The sequence below is a fragment of the Astatotilapia calliptera genome, chromosome 19 (genome assembly GCF_900246225.1).
Source record: "Astatotilapia calliptera chromosome 19, fAstCal1.2, whole genome shotgun sequence".
In the NCBI taxonomy this organism is placed as follows: Eukaryota; Metazoa; Chordata; class Actinopteri; order Cichliformes; family Cichlidae; genus Astatotilapia; species Astatotilapia calliptera.
The window spans coordinates 16,307,444-16,329,695 of NC_039320.1; the positions used below are offsets into that span (position 1 = coordinate 16,307,444).

Below are 22,252 nucleotides of genomic sequence, written 5' to 3' on the forward strand. Positions count from 1 at the left end.
TCATATGAAAAAATATTTTAATTCACGAGAAAAAAATTCAAGTTTAGAATTTTATAACTGCAAAATGTCTTAGTGACAGACGTGTGTGTGATGAAAGGCGATTCAAACGTCACACAGCGGTGGTGTTGATACTGCAAATGTTACAAATCTGAAAGGGTGTTACTTCAAAAGCCAATTATTGTGCCAAGTGAATCCATTATGGTCTTATAGCTGAGGCAGGTGAGCAGTTTTTTAGTTGGCATAGAGAGTACACCATGTCTGTTCCGTTAATGTATCAGTGACCTTTAGTGTTGTGGGGAATATGGCCACTTTAGTTGGATCACTTGTGAGTGTTGTTGGCCAGGTGATGGCAATAACACTGCGGGGTGCTGAGCCACCCTTGATGTGATCGTTGTGTGGCTATAGCTCTCCATTTTGTGGTTGTTCACTAGTATGCTTGCTTTACTGAATTTTGTATATTACAGTAACTTTTTGTGGTATGAGGCCACTTGTAAGTGACCGTTTGTGTGGTGGAGACCACAGATCACTTGTGAATGTGATTATTCGTGGCTGCTCTCATTTTGTGTTGTAGTAGGTTGAATAATCCTTTTGGGTTTGACTGCTGTACTCATGTTGGTCACATGTTACTCTGTGCATTCAGTGTGGCAACTTTAAATCCTCATGCAGGGGCATCCATGCTTAAAGATACCAACTAAAGAAATGCGAGTATTTAGTTTTGTGTCAGGAGAGCAGGTGATAAAGTGCTCAAGTTTTGGCTTTGGCTTAATAAATTTAGGGGTTCTAGAGGAACCCTTTTGAGGGAGGTGGTGTTACGCTCCTCTGCAGCCCCTAATCTCAGTGTGTTCAGCTGTTGCTAATTGGCCACACCAATAAGGTGTAAATAAAAGCATACCTGAGGCAGGCTTTTCAGGAAGCTCACCAGTCTTTGCCTTTGTGGCACCAGCCATTTGAGCCAACCTGCGATGCTATTTTAAGCTAAAACCTCTTCTCACTTACACTCTGATATTCGCCTCCTTTTTTATGTTGCGGCCTCGAGCCGGGTCGTAACACCTCTTAAGTTTTCCAAAAAAAACCCCGTCTTGATGATCCCCAAGACCTTAGGGAAAATATTCTGTGGAGTCATGAGACAGTTTGTGGATAGTTGGATTTCTGTTATTTTTGGTAGTGAAATCATAAAGCTAACATAGTATTCCATAAAATGAACATCAAATTAAATTAATTCGATTTATGCTGTGTTATCAGTGTTTGCAATGATAGCATGGCTGTGGTGTCATATCAATGTATGCTCTCGGTGTTTGCTGATATCAAACTGTGGTATGAGGACCACTGTTTGTAATCTTTGTAGTGATACTCAGAAGGTCTGGCTTATAAAGTCCTTATTTGTTTTATTTAGACCTGGTTTAATTCTGGCCGTTGCAAGGCCTGGGTCATGTGGCAGCCAACAACTTCTCCAGAGAGGCTGTCCTGGTGAGGGAGAAGTTCATGGCCCACTTCTCGGTGGAGGGAGCAGTGTCTTGACAACCAAAAGAATAGCCTATTTGAAGTCCCAGTGACTTCCCCACAACGGCTCTTTTAAGAGCCACCCACAAATCTCTAAATAGCGTTCCTGCCTTTTTAAAATTTTCTTAATAAACGGAGCTTGTCTCCAAAATAAACTAACCTCTCTTTATTCTCTTAAATAATTAGTCTTCACTATGTTCCTATATAGTAGTATATTTTTTATTGGCCAATATTAAAGTTATAATATTTATCATTATTAGTTATTAGCAGTGGACTTGAACTCTGTGTCAAATACTGAGCTTCAGTAAAGATTCAAGTTGCAGTTATTTGTATTACCTATCACCTTATATCTTCACTCAAAAACAAGTATCTGCTGCTCTATTCCCATGTTGTTGCAGTATGTAGTGATGGGCAGATGAAGCTTCATGAAGCACTGAAGCTTTTCATCCAGTTGGTTCACCCCAGCGCAAAGCGTCTTGAAGCTTCATTTGCTCTAGTAGGACACCTACTGGACGTAAAAATATTAGTTGGCATGAATTTGAAGAGTGTGGCATTTTGCACACAGCCTGTAAATGTCAACAACAAAAGGAGTGTGTAAAACATGTATATTGTAGTGATGGCATTATACTGTGCATATTTATAAGCTTTACAAGCTGCATGTCTTCGGACAGTGTGAGGAAGCTGGAGTACCCGGAGGGAACCCACGCAAACACGGGGAGAACATGCAAACTCCACACAGAAAGACCCCAATGGTGGAATTGAACTCAGGACCTTCTTGCTGTGCGGCAACAGTGCTAACCACCGTGCCGCCTCAGTCCCAAATATGAAGCTGTTAAATGGGAGCACCCAGTGCCTTTACTTTTGCAGTCACAGTTCAGTCAACTTTAAACCTCTACACTGCTGCCCGAAATCCTGCAGCTCTCCACTTGAATTGTGATGCTGGAAAAACCAAACTTGGAGCACAGGACCCTTGTTGCCTTCCTGAGGATGATCTGCGAATCAGCATCTTCCTCTGGAAAAAACAAACAAACAAATAAATACAGACAATGACATGATTTAATCATCAGTGCTCTTCTTCTACAACTTTGGCTCAACTCTTCCTCTTCATTTTATTGTGGATGCTAGAATTTTGCTTGTACTCAGAAGTTCATGGAAGTAAATAAAACTTCAGCCCAAAATGACAATATTTTACCTGTTTATCGTGTATGCTGAACTTGTGGGTTTTTTGTGTTCTATATAAATCAGATTATATTCATAGAGAGTTGGGGAATGGCTGCCGTGATTTCAACATCAGGGAAACCAAACAACCTCTGGTGAAGTGGATTGCGCAACACAGAAGAGCTAACTCGCCAGGCCAGGACTCTGCAGACTCTTTACACCTACAGGCCAGTGGACACTCTTTGATGATGAGGATGTACACATCCTGGATGGGGAGAAACGCTGGTTGCAGCGCAGAGTCAAGGAGGCCACTTACGTGAAAAGGGAAAGACCATCTCTGAATCAAGGAGGGGGCCTAAGGGGCCATCTTTCGCCATCTTACAATGCTGTGATTGCAGCCATTCCCCAACTCTCTATGAATGGTACTCATGGCCATGGATCAGTGGTTGTTGATCAATGGTCATGAGAATTTGCATATTAATGATCAATGAACTGACCTCACAGCCCATTGTTCATTCAGTGGTGCTAGTTTCAGTCATTGGGCAAATGTACTGTTTATAAGATTGGGGAAACCTGCAGTCAGCTGAGACTGAAGAAGTCACTTGGATGAGCGACGAAACGTTTCTCCCACTGAAAACGCTACGTCCAGATGAACACAATCAACCTTTTGGGGGTTGTTTTGAGGTGTTTGTGTCCATATTCTTCATTACTTCCTGTGTTGTGGTTTGTTCAGATGCAACTTTGCAAACCTGTGCCGCCATGTTATGTTTGCAGAGAAGTCATACTTAGTCTTTTTTTTAAACGTGCTACCAATGGACTTGAATATTTCACATGTTAACTAAGGCCTGTAGAATTTGAGAGTTAGATCTTGGGGGTTCTTTAGTTTAGTTTAGTTTTTAGTTTTTTTTAGTTTTCTGGGACCTTCCCTCCTAGAAAGAACTAGAATGCTCCAGAAAATTGCCAAAAACCTTTACTTCTATAGAGTTCATCAATGAATTAATCATTTGCTGATGATCATTTAATCACGTGCATCTGATTAGCAGCACCTGGCTGCTTCTTACCCTCCTAATTCTTGTGGAAGCAATAAGAACTTTCTTTTTCAGTTGACTGGCACCTTACATTACTGCTGTAATAGATCAATATTTGCCAAAGGGTTTTCCATCCTATTTACTTAGAATACAAACACTCTGATCAAACAATAAACAAATGTTTACAGGACCAGGATAAAAGGCGCAGGATGGGCGTGTGGTGTTTCATTTCTAATTAAACCTCCATAGTTTTAGCAGGGGCACCACCAAGGGAGGGGCAAGGGGGCAGTGGGCACTCCCAAAAATCTGCAGACAGATTTGCAATAGACTATTATGGATTTCCAAGTCTTATTTGATTTTTATATGTATCTATTTTCAGTGATATCAACTTCAAAAGCAGAAAATAACTAAAAAAAAATTCTGTTTTTTGCCATATTTTTCAAGTAACTTATATTTGGCAACAGCATAATAAAACTGGAAATTCTGTTTTTTACTGGGCTTTAGCGCAGGTTCTGCTTCCTCTCCACATAACAGTACCGTCTTCGCCTCTTACCTGTGGCAAGGTGCACGGAAAGCAGAGAATGAGTCGTGTTGAGGCTCCACATGTGTAAACTGTGAATGGCGGTGACTCCTCCTACAGACAGCAGCAGCTCTCTCACGGCGCCGAAACTCACGTCCCGAGGAGCGCCTTCAGAAAATACACACGTTAAACTGTCGCTAAAATCTGAACGTCACCACAGGCGGAGGGAAGTGTGTTTACCTTCCAGCAGTATCCTGAAAACATCCTTTGTGACAGGAAGCGTTGTCCCAATAACGAGAAGAGAGAACAGGAAGGTGCAAATTGGATCTGCTACTTTATATTCAGGCTGTGAAGAAGACAGAAATATGATCAGAAACAATTGATGGAGTGATATTGAGTACTTGGAGAGTACAGTGCTGTATCAAGCCCATCCTGATTATTTTTGTTATTTAACTGTTATTTTTAATCTTACACTGACCCAGAAGTGGATGATGGTGGCAGCCAGCACGACACCGACACTCTGCACCAGATCTCCCACCACATGAACGAAAGCTGCCTTCACACTTGCATTACCGTGGCCGTTCCTCTGCCCATGCTTGTCCCTCTGGGTCAGGTTGGTGGCAAACCCATGGCTGTGGCCATGTGAGTTGCCAGGCTGATGCAAGATCAGGATCATCCTGGGTAAAACAAAGCATAGACGTCATCACTCATCGCTGCTGACTGCCCCCCTAAACCAAGCAGAAATAATCCATAAAGTAAGCTCGGCACACTTACAGGACATTGACCCCCACAGCACAGCCTGATGTTATGAGCATGATCTCACTGTCAATCTCGTATTCCCCGTCGGAGATCCTCTGCACGGCTGATAAGACGAGCACTACTGTCACGGCCCAGATCGACACGACTGATAGAAACATGGCCAGAATCTCTGCGTGAAACAGTAACAGAGTCAGAAATGGCCCCGAAAATATGAAGGATATGAGTACGTGCAACTCATATGGACTAATGTGCACATAAATTCAATGGGCAGTTTGCTAGTATCGGGTTGGACGCCCTTTTGCTTTCAGAACTGCCTGAATTCTTCATGGTACAAATTTAACAATGAGCTGAAAGCTTTTGGTCCATATTCACATGATTATGGCACACAGTCCACATGCACCACATCCCTGCTCTACTGGATTGAGATCTATTTACTGTGGAGGACATTTGAGTACAGTCCACATGCTGTCATGTTCGAGAAACCAGCTTGACATGATGTGAGCTTTGTTTGTTCTCCTGCAGGATGCTGCCATCAAAAGTGACATTTAAATGATGCTCAGTTAAGGGATCCAAAGTGTGCCAAGAAAATATCCCACCATAACATCAGCACCTCCACCAGCCTAAACTGTCGATACAAGGCAGGACAGATTCATTCTTTTGACTTGTTTATTCCAAATTCTGACCCTTCTATGTTGTACTGCTACTTCGGTTAATGAATCTTAACCTGTGTACCTAACAAAGTGGCTGGTGAGTGTATTCTTGAGAGCTACTCGTGAGAACCTTGTTCCTACCAGCTCGATACCATCCAAAAGTCATGGTTCCTGTCTGAGGCCTTGATGCGATCCACAGAGAGAAGATGCTGATTACAATGCTGACAAAATCAGTCAGAAGGTGAGCTGCGTCCGTCATGATGGCCAGACTGCCGGCGGCGTATCCACCTGCAGAGGAAACCGTATGTGTGTTTGGGCAGAGGAAGCCTGAGTGTGTCACTTTAAGATCAAGTTTGTATGGAGCGATTCAAACTCAGCAAGCTTTACATATTTATGCATGACACAGTAAAAAACGAATATAGGTAAACTTCATTTTGGCATGGAAATTTGTGATGAGTCTTTTGTCTCACCAATGGCCTCTCCTGTCATGAACACAAGGCTGACGGCACATGCAGTGAAAAGCTTCTTTCTGGCCAAACATCTCGAGTCCCTTTCAGTCACCGACCTCCAATTGGCCTCTTGGCAGAGCCATTCGTGCTGCCACAGCCCCTCCACACTGAGGGTGTCTTCACTGAATTCTGAGTCTGAGCACTTTTTCTCTGGACCGCTCACCCTGACACAAGACGGAAGATCTACACTTAGGCTGGCTCAATGTGGAAGTCAACAGTTTTAAAGCCATCTGTGTTGAACTTTGGTGTTTCAGGAGGTCAAATGAAAAATGAAGACGTACCACACAAGAGGCTCCGAATGAGTCTCAATCAAATGTTGCTTCTCTGGATCTGTTGATGACTCCATATCCTCATGTTATTGACAGCTGAGACACTCCCGTATTTAAGGTTGACCTGGAGCTAGAGGGAAGCCTGGCAACTTACCACCTGCTCTAACCTACGCTATCTCTCAGGGGTGGAGCACTGCAGGAGCCAATGGCAGGTTACTGCGCCAACTCCAGTGAAATTATAAGACAACCGCATGACATTTTCTGAATTATTCAACTTTATTTCATGAAATGCTTTAGAAGAAACTCAAATTTACACCAACAGTTGGAAATCTGTCAAAGTGGACAGAACAAACTCAGCATGGAAATGTTTAGATAATGACATAAAATACACTTCTGTAAAATTATTCAAAAACTGCATTCAGGCACTTTTGCGTCAAGTATAATCATTGGCATACAAAAGTATACAAGCAGGCTTTTAAATACACCGCAGTCAAGGATCGTCAGAAAATCAGCATCCAAATTATTATTATTATAGCCAGATTTGTATAAAATGAAATCAAAATGAAGCACAACCTCAACATTTTTACCCCGAGAGAAGATAGAAAAATATCATTTAAACAAAAGAATCTTTACCTTAATACTCAATTTGTAATAAATCCTCTAATCATAAATATACATCTCTGACTTTACAAGACAATCACGACATACACAAAAAAGTCAAAAATGGCAATAAATCAGAAAGCTGCGATCTTATTTTCTAAAGAAACAAACGATGGTTTTAGTGTCAAGTGTAGAAAAATTCACACAACTCTATTCACCTCCCTGCATATTTTTTTACTTATGTGCAATGACAAAAATGACCAACTGTACCTCTTCTGAAACACTGGCTCACTTTCCAGGAGTTAAAACAGATTATTGTCACTGTGCCTGTGTGTATAATTAAGTAAGCTTGAGCAGGAGCCAAAGGGACTTAAGCATAAAGGTTGAAAACATCACAAGTGGAAACATCAATCAACATGTCCAAAACATGTCTTTTGTTTAATCTTTGCACAAACAGAATAAAACAGTGGTCCACTGGTCCAGCCGGTTCTTTGCTTCAGGTAGTGAGGGAGGAGGCGGCTTGGAAAAAGGTGTGCTCCCCCAGCTGGTCGGCGAGTGGTTCCTGGGGCTTGCTGGTTGTTGTTAGGTGAAATCGCACACAAAGAGGGCGCTACAGCAGAAGCCTCCGTGTGATTTCTTTGGTTTCTACACATTGCTGCACTCGCCCTAAAGGGGTGTGCCAAATGTAACTCAATGGTGCGTTTAGACTAATTTCTAAACGTACCATTGAAGTAAATCCAATCTTTTTGTGTTAATTAAAAGCAGGTATATAAATCTGGTTTTACAATTATGGCATTTATAGGAAGACTCAAATCATTTTGGGGGGTATTTGATCCATTTACAGATTTCAAGTGGACAAACACAAATGTGATCAACAGTCTTCATCCAACTCTCAGAATTAGGCGATTTAGTAATTCCTTAAAATCTCTGCAAGCATCACAGGACTAAACTTCAAAGAGTCATTTACAAGCTGGCAACTGAATGTGTCACATAAGGCAGCGCTAAAATTTTAAAACTAAACCTTTGTTTGATAAATCTGTGTGTGATCTGTGGCCACATCAGTAAACCGTTTAACATAGAGTCTGTTTCTATGTGCAGTGCGACCGAACAAGCGTTTTTTGTTTTGTTTTGTTTTTTTAAACTGCGAGGCAAAGTTAAGTCAAAATTTCAAGTCACCATCTCAAAATTTCCACTTGCCGGCTCACACGTCTGATTAGGTGAAACTTTAAGTGAGACTCGACTTGAGATCCTGAGTCATTGAGTCGAAATTTTGAGATCTGACACCAAAATTCTGATTTACGCTTGGCTTTTTTTTTTTTTTCCCCCTTTCCAGTGCTGGAAGCAAGCTTCCACAGAAACCCCTGAATCGGCATATTAAAAATAAAAATCTGAAAATTTCTGAATCTTGGGCCAAAACGTGCTCTGATCATGGCAGCTTCAGAATATTCCAAACATTCAATATGAATGTGTGAGTTTAAAGTGCGCAGGAAAAAAATAATTATCCCCGAGCTCAGAGGCTTTGATCTGCATGGCTTTGTTATTAGTCTCCGCCCCAAATTCAGAAATTTAACATTTTAAAAGAATAAATACAAGACTGGATCAAAGAAAAAGCACATTTTAAAAAAAATAACTATGGCACAATCAAATAAATTGCAGTTTGACTCATGTAAACAAACAAATCTCTGAGATGAAAACATTTTCTGCACTTCAGTGTTTGATACAGTCGTTCATTCTCCAGGTCCTGAGCCCCCCTTGGCTGCGTGAGTCTGAATCACAATCGGTGTGTTCTCCCCTGCAGAAGGTAACGAGAACAGGTGATGAACAGGTGTGTGGTGTGGGAGTGTTCTTAAATCAGACAAGCTATCAAAACCACTTACGTCTCACAGAAAATGAAACATGAAGGAAAGTACGTCTCGTCATTTAAAAATAAATACATAAATAATATTACTGCCTGGGTTCACTGCCTTAGTTTAGCATGTTAGCGCACAAAAGCAAGGTATTTGACCAGATGATGGCCCCAGAAAACAAGTTAAGTGAACACTATCGGTACCAAATTTCATGTCACTCCATATTTGTACAAATCTTTCAGCCAAAACTCCAGAACTATAAATCTGTACGAATTATTATGTGTCAAGATCAATCTGTGCAATCTGCTCATACATGCAAAAGGAGACTTTGATGACTCTGTTCTGTGTCCTTTTTTTTTTTTTAATATAATGTGGGAAATGGACAACACTTACAGTCTAAATTTCTATAACCATTATTAAATAAAACCCAAAGAGCTTAAAAAGAAAACCGCTACTATTACAGTTTGAGCCATGATCTTTTATAGCAGGGAATAAACCATATAAATAGTATAACGCCATAAAAACAAAACAAACATCCTTCCAAAATCCTTTAAGATAGAAACACTGAAAAACACTTAATGAAGCTTTTCTCATTAACAACAACAACAGAAAACATAAGCAGCACAAAAACCTTTAAATCAATTCTTTGCTGCAAGATCTAGCAGCAAGTTAAGCAGCACAGAGCAGCAGGAAGCCGGCAACAGGTGAATGTATTTGGAGGAGGAATAACACCTTACCTGAATGCATAGCGGCATTGCTAGAGTTCGGCTGAATAACTATTACGGGATGGTCTGCTGTAAAACAAAATTCAACACTGGGTAAATCAACACGGCTTCTTAACAACATCTCCTCGCTTGCTTTTGTCTCGGCTTGAAATGTACAAAGACGAGAGAATACAGAGATCAAGATCAGCGCAGAATTTAAAGGATTAGCATGACATTTTATTAGGCAACAGCACCAGCGAATTTAATAACTGCCACTCTACATGCAAGTCTCATGTATTAGAATAACAGTAATCTGACCTTCAGCACGTCTTAAAATGACAGAAATATAACTTCACTTGACCTATGACATGTGTCATTATTTATTTAACAGAAATAAGCCAGAATGCAGAAGCAGTGTTTAAAGTATACGAACAAACTTACAGCTTCGATTGCAATTAACAGCGTAACAAGCATTCAGGGGTTTGGGGGGGGGGGGGTGTCAAAGGATCATCAATTACAGAGATCAAGATCAGGGCAGAATTTAAAGGATTAGAGTGACATTTTGTTAGGCAACAGAATCAGCATTAGTGATTTTCATTAATACGACTCTACATGCAGGTTTTGTCAGAGTAAAACAAAAACGATCTCCCCTTTAGCACGTCTGAAAATTAGACTGGGGGGGGGGGGGCTATTGGGTTTGCAAAATCGCATCTGAACAAACCACAAAACATCTGGAACAATGTCCACTAGACAGATGAGACCAAAGTGGAGACATCTGTCCACAATCCGCAGGACCACGTTTGGAGAAAAACCAAACACAGCACATCATCAAAAAGTCCTCGGTATGTGATAAGGGACATAAATCACTTAAAAAAAAAAAAAAAAAAACAACAACAACAACAAAAAAACAACAACAAAAAAACAACAACAAAAGCTTTGGATTTCCCATGCGTCCTTCACATTAAGGATTTAATACATGGACAAAAAAAAATCTTCCACAGTGAATCACTGCTGTAAAATCTAGCAGGCGAGTCAAGCAGCGCAGAGCAGCAGGAAGCTGACAACAGGTGAACGTTACCTGAAGACGGAATAACACCTTACCTGAATGGCTAGCAGCATCGCTAGAGTTCGGCTGAATAACTATTACGGGATGGTCTGCTGTAAAACAAAATTCAACACACAGCTTCTTAACGACATCTCTTCACCTGCTTTGGTCTCGGCTTGAAATGTACAAAGACGACAGAGTTTAGAGGTGAAGTATCACCAGTTACACGGATCAAGATCAGGGCAAGATGTAATGGATTAGAGTGACATTTCATTAATTTCCACTCGACGCGCAGGTTTCATGAGGATAAAAGTAAAAAATATTTTGCCATTTAGCACGTCTTAAAATTAGATGGAGGTGGGGGGGATATTAAGGCTATTTCGATAAAAATGTAAAGTCCATCATTCTGCAATGAGAAAGATTATTCACAAGTCGAAAGCATTCAAGACAGCTGCCAATCTTCCTAGCAAATTTACCCAGAGATCAGAAAAACGAAAAAAAACTCCAAGAGGTCTGTATCTGAGATTCTTTAGGCTACAGTTATCATGTTATATGTTAAAGTTCGAGAGAAAACAATTAAAAACAGACCAAACAAGTATGGCTTGTTTAATAAAGAAAAAAAAATTAAAAGTGACAGTATGGTTTAGGTTTGGAAAGTTGCATCTGAACAAAACCTTGAAGGGGTGATGATCTAGGCTCGTTTTGCAGCCATTGAGTCAAACATGAACTCCTTTGTATAGCAAATTATTCTAGAGTCAACTGTTAGGCCATGTGTCTGACAGCTAAAAGTTTGGCCCAAATTAGGTAATGAAATTGGACAATGATCGCAAGCACAGCAGCAAATACACACCAGCTAAAAAAAAAAAAAAAAAAAAAAAGAGAGAAAAAGTGCTGCAGAGGCCCAGTAAAAGTTCAGACCACAACCCAGTTAACATGCTCAGAGCTGTGCTTTGGTAAATACCCCCACACACCCCACTGAAAAGAAACAAATCAACGAGTTGCAATGGGACACCCAAAGTCACGATTAAAATGCTGCGGTGGGACCTTAAGAGAGCTGTGCATAAACAAATGCCTCCACTTCAATGAACCAAAGCAACGTTATAAAGAAGAGTGGGCCAAAGTCCCTGCATCCCTGTGAAACACTGATGAAGTCATCCATCCATCCGTGGTTCTTCAAGCTACTGAGTCATGGGGTGTACTTCGTTTACCCACACACTGCTTCTGCATTTTAGCTTAGTGTATATTAAAGAAACAATGGCAGTGTAATATGTCATCAGCTGTTGTTCATCTGAGATGTTTACTTCATTTTTATAGACTATTTTCTAAACATGCCCTATACTGAATGAAGATGTACCCCCCTTCTTGGCAAAGTTAACTTCCTGCTGGATTTACTGCACATGCACAGTTAAGATCAAGATTACCGGCAGGGTTACAACTGCTCAGCATAAAGTAACACCCGTGTTATCAGTACAGCAAAACTGGGCAGTAAACACTTCAAGAGGCTGTCGACTGTATCTAAGAGAACCCAGTTAACGCCTTCCTGTGCAGACTTTCCACAGGAAAACACATAATTAACTATATCTGTGAAAAAAAGGCAGATTAAGCTGTGAAAACTAATATTTCCATATCATTAATCCTAGATTTCTAGAGGAAACATTTTCATCTTAAAAATGCTGACAATCAGAAACTGGACACTACACCATTTGGGTTTCCAACTCCAGCTCTTTGTTTCTATGCAAGCTGCTGCCTTGCTCAACTGTATACATTCTTAAGTGAATATAAAACAGTTCCTCACCTGCATCTTGTTCTCTAATCTGAGCCTCCAGGTCCTCAGGGTCCATGTAGACAAAATTGTCCTCTTCATCTTGTGGTTTGCACTTTCCGCAGCAGCAACAGCAGCAGAGGCAACAGCAGCAGCAGGTGAAAATAGTGCAGCACACAAACAGGGTCTAAAAGAAAACCAATGTGAGTATTAGGAGAGTTTTTGGACACTTTGCAGCATGCTCTGGTCACATTTTGGCATTTAAATTTCTGCATAATTCACCTACTACCAGAACAAACAACTTCATGTTCTGTTTTCACCTTTAAAACTACATCCCCTTGCCTCTCACCTTGAACCAGCACTTGGACATGAGAAAGTAATATTTGACTCCCTCCTCCCCAAACTGCTCGGCCACCGAGAGGCCCATGGATCCATATTGGTCGTAGATACCACGCTTGTCCAGATCAGTGAGGATGGAGTGGGCATTATTGATCTCCTTGAACTTCTCAGCTGCTTCGGGGTTGTCTGGGTTCTTATCAGGGTGATACCTTAATGCCATTTTCCTGGTCAAAAGAGAAATTAAAACATATACAAACAAGTGAGGGTTTAAAAAAGTCGGTGCTTTTCTTTGAAATTTTGCTGCGACGTTTCAAAGCGGCAGAAAGAAATGAGGCAGGTCAAATCTTCTTGCGTTTCACGCATGCACAGTACTGGAACGTAAGCGTTTTCGGCCGTTTCAATGTGGATGCACAACTCTGTGAAAATTACTAAATATGCTAGAAGAGACACGGAGCGTTTTCAAACGAAAATGCAGTTTTCAAATCTATCCGGTCTAGTGTGGATGTAGCCTAAGATTTCACTAATGTCGCCATAAATCTCTGAAACAATGATGTTACTCTCACTAGTTAATTGTGCTATTGTAAGAACAGCACAATTAACAAGCGAGAGTAACATTTTATTTATTAGTTCTTGTAGCTCAGAACTGAAAGAGATAGTCACACCTGTAGGCTCTTTTCAATTCGTCAGGAGACGCTCCCTTCTCCACTCCCAGCAACTTGTACAAACTCTCTCCTGCTGTTGACATTTTCCTCTGTGGTCTGTTTGGATCCTCCATGTTTCAGGATGTGTTTTCTGTGACATAAAAAATGTAAACAATTCCACCCTTTTCTGACAGGCACAATGCAGACAGATCAGGAAAGTAACTTCAAGGGCTCAAAAGTTTAGTTGAAATAAAGAAGTTTGAGGGGAAAAAAGAACATATCTGGAAGTTCTGATGGACAGCACGCTCACCAAGGACATCATTCAGTATATCATTAATCTGCATTGAAGTAGGCGCATTACTTGCACACATTTGTACAATTAACCTAATTTAGCCTAACCTGCACGTCTTTGGACTGTGGGTGAAAGCTGGGGTTCTCTGGGATAATCCTACATGCAAATCCCACATACAGTCATATATCCAAATAAAGCTCAAAACAGAAAGTAGGATCAAGTTTAAATACAAAAGTTCCTCATACCAGCAGTTAGATAAAGTGCTTTAACACGTGTAATTACACTGGTTTACAACTCTTGTTTATTGCTAATAAACCTAAATAGGCCTATTTGCTGGGGATGTTTGTTTTCCTTAAAAGGACATCATACTCCTTCACATTTACCTTTTCACTTAAAAAGGTCAGCCAGTCTCTTTCAAGAACAACAAATGCATTTCAGCACTCCTTAACTTACATGTTGTAGAGCTGTTATGTTATAGTTGTGGCAAATTCTGCTACCCTACTGGCTAAATTTGTCTTGAATTTGACATTTGTAACGTCAACAAAACTTGTTACCTTGATAAATAAAGGACATAGGCGGCACTTTACCCAAACACTGACTGCAGCTTCTAACTTGTGACAGAAATGTTACTTCTGGTTCAAAATGGCTTGATATTCATGAGAGATGTTTGACCGATTATAAGTCAACAATTCATTCACATGAATCAGCTTTTAACACGACTGGCTGCATAACTACAGCTCACTCATAAAAACATTAGTTTAGCTCTTACATTCAACTTGTTTTGCTTTATTTCACGTGAACACCTGCGGGTTCAGACTGCTAGCTGACGCAGATACGTTTAGCAGGGCGGCTTGAGGAACATGCTCACTCTTACTTACCAGATAAATAAAGATATTCTCTGTTTTCCGTCGAATCATAGAGTCCGAATGTTGTCCGTTGACTAATTTAATATTTATTCATTAAAATAACTCAGTTACACGACCTTTTTATGTTAACTTTGCCTCCTCGGGACCTGGAGGGAAGTTGTGAAAGGAGCCGCAACACAGAAGCCGGAAGTTTGAGAACATTTTTTTTTTTCAATTTAAAGAACTTTATTTAAACAAGTACACAACCAATCTGCATCGTCTAGAGAGTCGTCTCTAAATCCTTTCCGATTTTTTTTTTAAAATTTATTAATATAAGATTCAGCTCACATAAAATTTGAAGACCTTGACAGTTATTATAGTTTGCTATTTTCTATTTATTTTTATTTATTTATTTATTATTTATTCGATTTTTTTCTTTCCAATACAGTTTCAAATGACGTTTTATTCTTATAATTATAGCGAGGTAGAGAAGTGTGTGAGGGTGGTGCACGGAATGTATGATAACACTGAGGTAGTAGTGATAGATGTGTTGAAAGTGGGCGTGGGATTGCATCAAGAAACATCTCACCCCTTCTAGTTTGGATCTGTGATCTGATGAGGTCAGCCAGGAATCTTCATGGAGTATATAATGTTTGCAAACAACATTGTGATCTTTAGTGAAAGTAGGGAGCAGATGAAGAAGAGTTAAGAAAGGTGGCGATATGCCCTGGAGAGACGAGGATTAAAAAGGAGAAAAAGTGGAAGACCACAGAGGAGGTACGTGGATGTACTGTGGGAGGATATGCAGAGGGTTGGTGTGGCAGATGAGAATAGATAGGGTGAGATGAAGGGAGATGATCTGCTGTGGTGACCTCTGAGGATTATTATCAGGGGCGAAATTTAGGAAAATCAAAACAGGTATTGTTACAGTACAAATGTCAGCTGACTCACAATCATGTAGACAGACATCCCAAGTCTCAATAAGCAAATGCAACAAAATTTAATCAGGCAGGCTGTGATAAAAAAAAAAAAAGTATCTAAACTGCCAAAGATTAAAACTTATAACATTTACTATCTATGTATTTCTAGTTTTGTGAGTTAGTTTTCCTTTTTTCCCAAATTAGCTTTTTAGTTAACTATTGTAAACATTGATCATGCATTGAAATGCACATTTCTGTCATTTCTATGCTGCTAGTAGAAAATTGTGAGTAAGACCACCACAGGAGAAAACTCACCTCAATGAATAGGGGATAGAAAAAGAACAGTAACACGGGACGTAATCGTAACAATACTAGAACAGAAAATGAAAAACAGTGATTTGGTCTATTTTATTAGTAAATTATGAATATTCCTAACAAAAGAAAAGTTTTACAATGACAGTGGGTTTCAGTATTTTGGGAAATTTCAAAGCCAGTGCGTTTCTATTACAGTATGAATTCATCACTGTGTTTGCTCAATCTGTGGAATCACATTGATGACAATCTTCCCCATGTTTCTGTTAGCTTCCATGTGCTTATGAGCCTCTGCAATGTCATCCAGGCTAAATGTGCGGTCAATCACTGGCCTCAGGGTGGCAGGCTGGTCTGAGAAATATGGCAACACCCTGCCTGTAAAAGCTTTCACCAGGTCAGCTTTGTACTGTGAAAGGAAAATGCAAAGTACATATCAGGTCCAGTTGCAAACATATATATTACAAGAGATGTCTGAAAAGTAACCCAAGCAAGTTGCCTCATTTTGGCAAACCAGACCCAGGAGAGGAAAGCGACACTGACATGAGTCAGCGCAGAGATGACGAAACACAGCTGTTGTGTCACTTCTGTTTTCAATTCTTACCTGCAGGCTGCGAGAGCGGAGGAGACTAGTGAGCAAGTGGCCTCGCTTGGACAGCAGTTTGCCCAGCAGATCTCCCTCTACCGCCCTCCCTCCCATGGTGCCGTACAGCACCCACCTGCCATCGATGGCCAAAGAGCTCACATTTGACTCCCAGTTGCGCCCACCAATGCAATCAAGGATCACATTTGCTCCCTTGCCTGTGAAATTAGAGATTTTACAATTACAGGTAACTGCCCTTCTCCAATACAATCACGTTCTTGATTCAAAATAGCTCCAAACCAGAGATGCTAATCTTATTTTACATCATGGCCCACCACAGCCCACTTTGACTGCATGTTTAGTGTGAAAGTTTAGGAGTAAACTAATGCTGTGGTCTATACTGAATAAAGCCTTTAACTCAGTTTATTTGCATATCATATCCTCTTATGCAGATTTATTATTTCGGTGACCTTTTCCACCCATTGTGTTCAAATATATTCAAAATTATTTCAGTGTTTTGTGGTGTAGGTTAGCTAGGCTAAACAAGATCAATGAAGACTACATTTCTGCAGTGGAGAGTGAAAATACAGGAACTATTCTATCCTTCCGCTGTTTTTAATGCTACTTTACTACATTAGTGCAGTATGAATGACCATGTGGGAGGTTTGTATCAGTAGGAAAAGTTGTAAATGTAATCAAAATACACCGAGAACTCCAATCTTTATGCCCTCCTTTACATTTTCCAGTGGGCCTGATTGGACTCTTTGGCAGGCCAATTCTCCCCCCCGGTCTTATGCTTGACCCCTCTTCTAAACAAATACACTGCGACAGATTGAATAAAAAAATTTTTTGAACTAAAATGACAAAACAACTAATTTTTCTTTTATCCTTGAAAATGAAATCATGTGTTTTGACTTGGTTCTTAAGTATTGACGGAGGATTTTTTTGGAGTTGGTTACCAAAGCTCTTTGATGTGCATTTATTAGAAAGCTACAGAAGAGCTATGTAGCATTAAGCTCTGATTGCTACAGTGGTTGGAAACATTTAACTCTAATATAATGCCTGTGAAACAAAGACAAAACATTTGATAGCAATCTGAAGTATGCAAAAACAATGCTATCATTAGGAATTATCAGCAGAGACACTGCACCGTCGCCTGCAGCAAAATTAAATGCACGTTGATTTCCATAATTCACCTCCAGTGAAGTCATGCACTCCCTGTGCAAAGCTCTCCTCTTTGTAGTTGAATCCAACTACAGCGCCCAGTTTCTCAGCCAGCTTCAATTTTTCTGGGCTCCCGGCAGTGACAACCGGCACACCCCGAAACAGACGAACAAGCTGAACGGCCGCTGTTCCGACTCCGCTGCCTCCAGCGTGAACCAGCACCACCTCACCCTCTTTCACCTGAGCTGGAGCAGAGAAGACCGATGGCAAGTATAGAATTTGAACCAAATCTGACTTTGGCCTCTTGTTAATTAAAAAAAGTCAAATAGAAATAAATGTGACTCATTTAATAACTCAGTTGTCTAATCTTTATCCAAAAAACATATGAATATGAAGAAAAACAAAGAGACACAGAAATGTTTGCTATACCAACAAAATCCAGCAGTTGGAAAGCAGTGAGCCAGGCCTCTGGGATTGCAGCAGCCTGACACATTGTGAGATTAGAGGGAACGGGCATGAGAAGCTCCTCGGGCACAGAAACATATTCTGCATATCCTCCTCCACAGAGCAAAGCCATGACCCGGTCATCTGGTTTCCATTGCTTTTTCACCCCTGGACCCAGGGTGTGGATAGTACCAGCTACCTCCAGGCCTATGATGTCACTCTCACCAGCAGGAGGAGGGTACAGGCCTCGTCTCTGTGGAAAACACAAGATAATTATTTTCAGGCCTGTTTTATGCAAATTTAGATATAATTCAGAATACAGTGAGTCAAAGAAGACTGAAAGCAGGTTATGAGATTTACAGGAGATAATAGCACTGTGTTATGCTCTTTTGGCTACAATAATAATCTACCTGTAACAGGTCTGCTCTGTTGAGGGCAGCTGCATGAACTTTAATCAGGACTTCTCCTGCTTTGGGATTAGGTCTGGGAACAGACTGCAGCAGCAAATTCTCCGGTCCTCCGGGTACATCAACACACACTGCCCGCATCATCTTGGCAACACTAACGTAATGCTTGGACCACACCTTGAAAACAAAAGTAGAGTAGGCCTACATTTTTCTTTCTGACCTGCAAGTAGTGCAACAAGAAAAACTGCAGCATGTAAAACTGAAGCAACTTTATGTAGGCTTTAATTTAGTGCTTAAACACTTACCGTGTGGCACGTATTTCTGAGTAAAAATCTTCCAGGTTGCAGGATTGGATGCATTAGATAACCTCTGCAGGGGCAATTGCTATTTGAGTGGAAAACAAAAGAGGAAATTAAGCTGTTAAAGCACAAGTTACAAGTTACAGAACATAAAGTATGTCATAATTTCTAATAATAACAACAAAGCAGAATTTTACAAAATGAGTGTTATTTGTTGATATCTGCATTTCCATAGATTTGTTTAGGTGCTCCATATTTAAAACAGCAATGTGCTTCAGCTCCTGTCTGGTGTAAAACCTTAAGAGTAAATTAATGTTGTGGTTTATACTAAATAAAGCCTCCAACTTGGTTTATTTGCATATAATATCTTTTGCGGATTGATTATCTCAGTGATCTTCTCCACCCAGTGTGCCCAAATGTATTAAAAAATGCCTCAGTGTTTAGTGGTTTAGGTTATCTGGCTATGGATTGTTGCCGTTAATTGTTTTAAATAATATCCAAGCATAAACCTCTGTGAGATCAAAATTAACTGTTCGTATTTGGTAACAGCCAACTCATCTGCAGTTATTTATGCCAAAGTCAGCACCTGAAGTAGCAGAAACAGTTAGACTCTCCGGTTAACACAGTTTTACATCTCTAAACAATTACATGGGACCAAAACCGTTTAAACCGCAAAGTTTGAAAATGCTGAATACAAGCCAGGAACTCAAGGGTTGAAGACATATCAGAACTATTTAGCAGAACAAAGGGAAAAAACATGGAGAAGAGACCGTGAAAAAGCGGAAAAGAGAAACCCCTTATTGTAAACGTATGCGTTTTTCTGCTTTTACATTATACTGTAATCTCCCCTTTCCGTAATGCGCATGCGCAACATTCTCTCGCGCTTTAGACGGCTGTATTTTACATTATGTCCGAATCATTATCTGTTTCATTAAATAATGTAAATCGACAAACCTGATTGATTACGCTGTTTGACCTGAGCGACTAAAACCAGCGAAGCAGCAGTGAAGATAAGCAGCTGAAAACGAGCGAACAGCTCTCCTGCAAATGTAAATGAAGCCAAATCACTGCAGAGAATAAACTTACCAAGCAGCGATGTCAACAGCTGATCAACTTTGGAGTAACTGTGTGACATTTTGGGAAGTTTTGTTGTGCCATCTTCAAGCCTGGTTTTCAGTTTTGGCGCAGGAGGGCCAAACTCCAGAGGGGCTGGCTTTGCTTGTTAAAGGTATACTGCAATTTTACACCATTTTTTGTAAATATGATCAGGACGCTTCGTATTATTTTCATTTATATAATAACTTAATATATGCAGTTAATATTTTATGGGGAACAGAGACAAATAAAAGTAAACTGAGAAATCTAACAAACTAGAGTCATGTTTTTGTAATATTTATTCAACTTTTTCGTTTTCTGCCTGCTGTAGCACAGCGATTTTCTCGTAAGCATAGTTTGCCTTATGTTCATGTTAATGTGGATCTGATGATATAAATGAGTCTACTAAAAAGTAGATTGAAAACACCCACAAGAAGATGACAAATCCCAAATCAATCAATCAAAGGAAAAAACCCCTCTAAAGACTCAGAGTTTACTGTGAAATAAGATGCTAAAAAACTTAAAGTAATGATAAAAAAAATGTTTTTGCTTAAAATGGCTGAAGGAGTTAATAGATGATCAAAATATTAGGAAAACCCAATCAATAAATATAGAAAGCTAGTGGAGATCATGACCAATATATATTTATTTTATGGCTCAACCCAGAGTACTCCTAGTGTCAGTCCCAAGCCCAGTTAAATAGTGAGGGTTTCACCGGGAAGCGAATTCAGCATTAAATCTTTGCCAAATGAATAACTGGCAGGAGGGTTAGTGGATACATCCGGCCGAAGATAACATTGAGCTGCCAGGCAGGAGGGTCAGAGGAAGACCAGGTAAGATTCACAGATATAGTGAAAGAGGAGATGAGAAAGAAGGTTGGAGAAGGATGACACGTTTGCAGATGATCCAATGGCTAAAGTAACAACTGAAGACTTGTGTCAAAGCAAATCTTTCTCAGTCAGAATAGCGAGGATTCATGAGCTCAGTGTTTCTAAAACCACCACATCTTTAATTACCAATATTTATATAAAAGCAACAGTTTAGGATATTCGAATAACAGTCTCTGATTGTATTTATTTGCACAGCATTTACAGTAAAACAAATGGTTACTCATAATGTAATTTTCTCCCAAAATGTACATTTACAATTCATTTTTTTATCATAACCCCAAATAGTGAATTATATGAAGCAGGAGGGCGAAAACTGCACAAAATCAAAGTATTTTTCACAGTCACAGTGTAACGTGCAAGAAGCCCTGCTACTGTGCTGAAACTGAATCTCTAAGGAATGCGCTGATGAACAATTACTGCACACTTGCAAATCACTAACAAAACCTCCATTAGACATGCTTTACAATAGGCTATTATATTACAGATGGTGAGACTGCCATGAGACCAAACACACCTGTACGACTGCGCTCAGAGTAGTGCACAAAAATCAGGTAATAAAACTGATATTTTTGGTTTTAATCTAAAAAACAAAAAAGCTCAGAAAATGCTTTCCTCCCCCTAGTTCTTGGACATAATGGATCACATCTACAGAAGACCTGAACTACAAAGAGTGTTAAGAGTGCTAAACCAAAAGGAGGACCGAGATCTGCAACGTAAGCTAATCATGTTGGATAAACAGCACCGATACACCCAGAAAATGCTTCAACAGCGAAGGGACAAACTGATAAATGAAGCAAGACGGATGGTGATGGTACAAGTCTGTGAACCAAAAGCTACAGTCAGCATCGCTATGAAAGAAATCGCCGAGTATGAAAGAAATGCAGACGCAAACTTCTCCAGGGCTCCAGGGATATACACATCTGCTGGACGATTGCGTCCTAGCAAATCCAGCTATGAAGGATCTAAACTCGTGGAACAGGGTCGATCCATATCAGCACCACCACCATCGACTAAATCTACAAGCTCTGTGAGACACAAAGGGAAAGTCCAGAGCAACTTGTCACTTATGCAGATGAAACAGATTGCAACGATTGACTCAATATCAGAAAAAGAGCTGGCCAGGCAACAGCAGAAAGCCCAAGAGGAAATGGAAAGGCTGAGACTGCTTCAGAGAGAAATGTTACACAAGAAGGTGATGGAATTTATAGAGAAGCTGAAAGATAAAAAAGACGTGGAGGTTATTACGAAACTTTCGTAGAGGAATTTGAAAGTTTGGGCACTTTTACTTTTACACAACTCAATATCTTAAAAACAAAACTATTTCTTATTAGTTGTTTGATGTGAAACAAACTCCTTGATTATGCTGAAACTGAATCTCTAAGGAATGTGCTGCTGAAAAATTACTGCACTTACCGACAACCGCTTGCACTAGACACGCTTTACAATGGGCTATTGTATTACATGTGCTGAGACTGCCATGGCAACAAGCATACCTGTATGACTGTACTCAGCGCAACAGTGTGCAAAATAATAAAAAAATAAATAAATAAAATTGATGTTTTTCCCTTTCTTTATTAGAAAGAGGGACAATACATATTATTGAACATTTTAACAAATGTAACTATGCCAGATTATAGCCTAATTTCCATCTGTAGACCCTCTGGCAGGTTGAC

General features: G+C 40.1%; 3 protein-coding genes and 1 long non-coding RNA gene across 6 annotated transcripts; 1 reads left to right on the top strand and 3 right to left on the bottom strand.

Annotated features, from left to right (window-relative positions):
• Window positions 1–2,269: 2,269 nt before the first annotated feature.
• On the bottom strand, window positions 2,270–6,470 carry LOC113012312 (zinc transporter 2-like). Its single transcript, XM_026152419.1, has 8 exons — window positions 6,406–6,470; window positions 6,086–6,288; window positions 5,757–5,903; window positions 4,981–5,134; window positions 4,685–4,883; window positions 4,447–4,552; window positions 4,240–4,374; window positions 2,270–2,512 (listed from the first exon to the last, which is right to left on the bottom strand). Exons 1-8 carry the CDS (start codon window positions 6,468–6,470, stop codon window positions 2,385–2,387), a joined length of 1,137 nt encoding a protein of 378 aa, XP_026008204.1. The 3' UTR covers window positions 2,270–2,384.
• Window positions 6,471–7,404: 934 nt separating this feature from the next.
• On the bottom strand, window positions 7,405–14,704 carry dnajc5gb (DnaJ (Hsp40) homolog, subfamily C, member 5 gamma b). 2 transcript variants are annotated; one of them, XM_026152511.1, is made up of 7 exons: window positions 14,502–14,704; window positions 13,353–13,482; window positions 12,701–12,914; window positions 12,385–12,538; window positions 10,646–10,702; window positions 9,578–9,634; window positions 7,405–8,785 (listed from the first exon to the last, which is right to left on the bottom strand). In XM_026152511.1, exons 2-7 carry the CDS (start codon window positions 13,463–13,465, stop codon window positions 8,721–8,723), a joined length of 660 nt encoding a protein of 219 aa, XP_026008296.1. In that variant the 5' UTR covers window positions 13,466–13,482; window positions 14,502–14,704; the 3' UTR covers window positions 7,405–8,720. The 2 variants fall into 2 exon arrangements, with proteins under 2 accessions (XP_026008296.1, XP_026008297.1); XM_026152512.1 differs by lacking the exon at window positions 10,646–10,702.
• A 1,073-nt stretch (window positions 14,705–15,777) lies between these two features.
• tp53i3 (tumor protein p53 inducible protein 3) lies at window positions 15,778–19,794 on the bottom strand. 2 transcript variants are annotated; one of them, XM_026152101.1, is made up of 7 exons: window positions 19,681–19,794; window positions 18,601–18,679; window positions 18,299–18,472; window positions 17,874–18,141; window positions 17,477–17,689; window positions 16,302–16,498; window positions 15,778–16,106 (listed from the first exon to the last, which is right to left on the bottom strand). In XM_026152101.1, exons 2-7 carry the CDS (start codon window positions 18,652–18,654, stop codon window positions 15,909–15,911), a joined length of 1,104 nt encoding a protein of 367 aa, XP_026007886.1. In that variant the 5' UTR covers window positions 18,655–18,679; window positions 19,681–19,794; the 3' UTR covers window positions 15,778–15,908. The 2 variants fall into 2 exon arrangements, with proteins under 2 accessions (XP_026007886.1, XP_026007888.1); XM_026152103.1 differs by lacking the exon at window positions 19,681–19,794 and adding an exon at window positions 19,549–19,649.
• LOC113012114 (uncharacterized) lies at window positions 19,767–22,135 on the top strand. Its single transcript, XR_003270647.1, has 3 exons — window positions 19,767–19,822; window positions 21,064–21,130; window positions 21,202–22,135. It is a non-coding gene; the product is annotated as an uncharacterized LOC113012114 (long non-coding RNA).
• The last annotated feature ends 117 nt before the right edge of the window (window positions 22,136–22,252 follow it).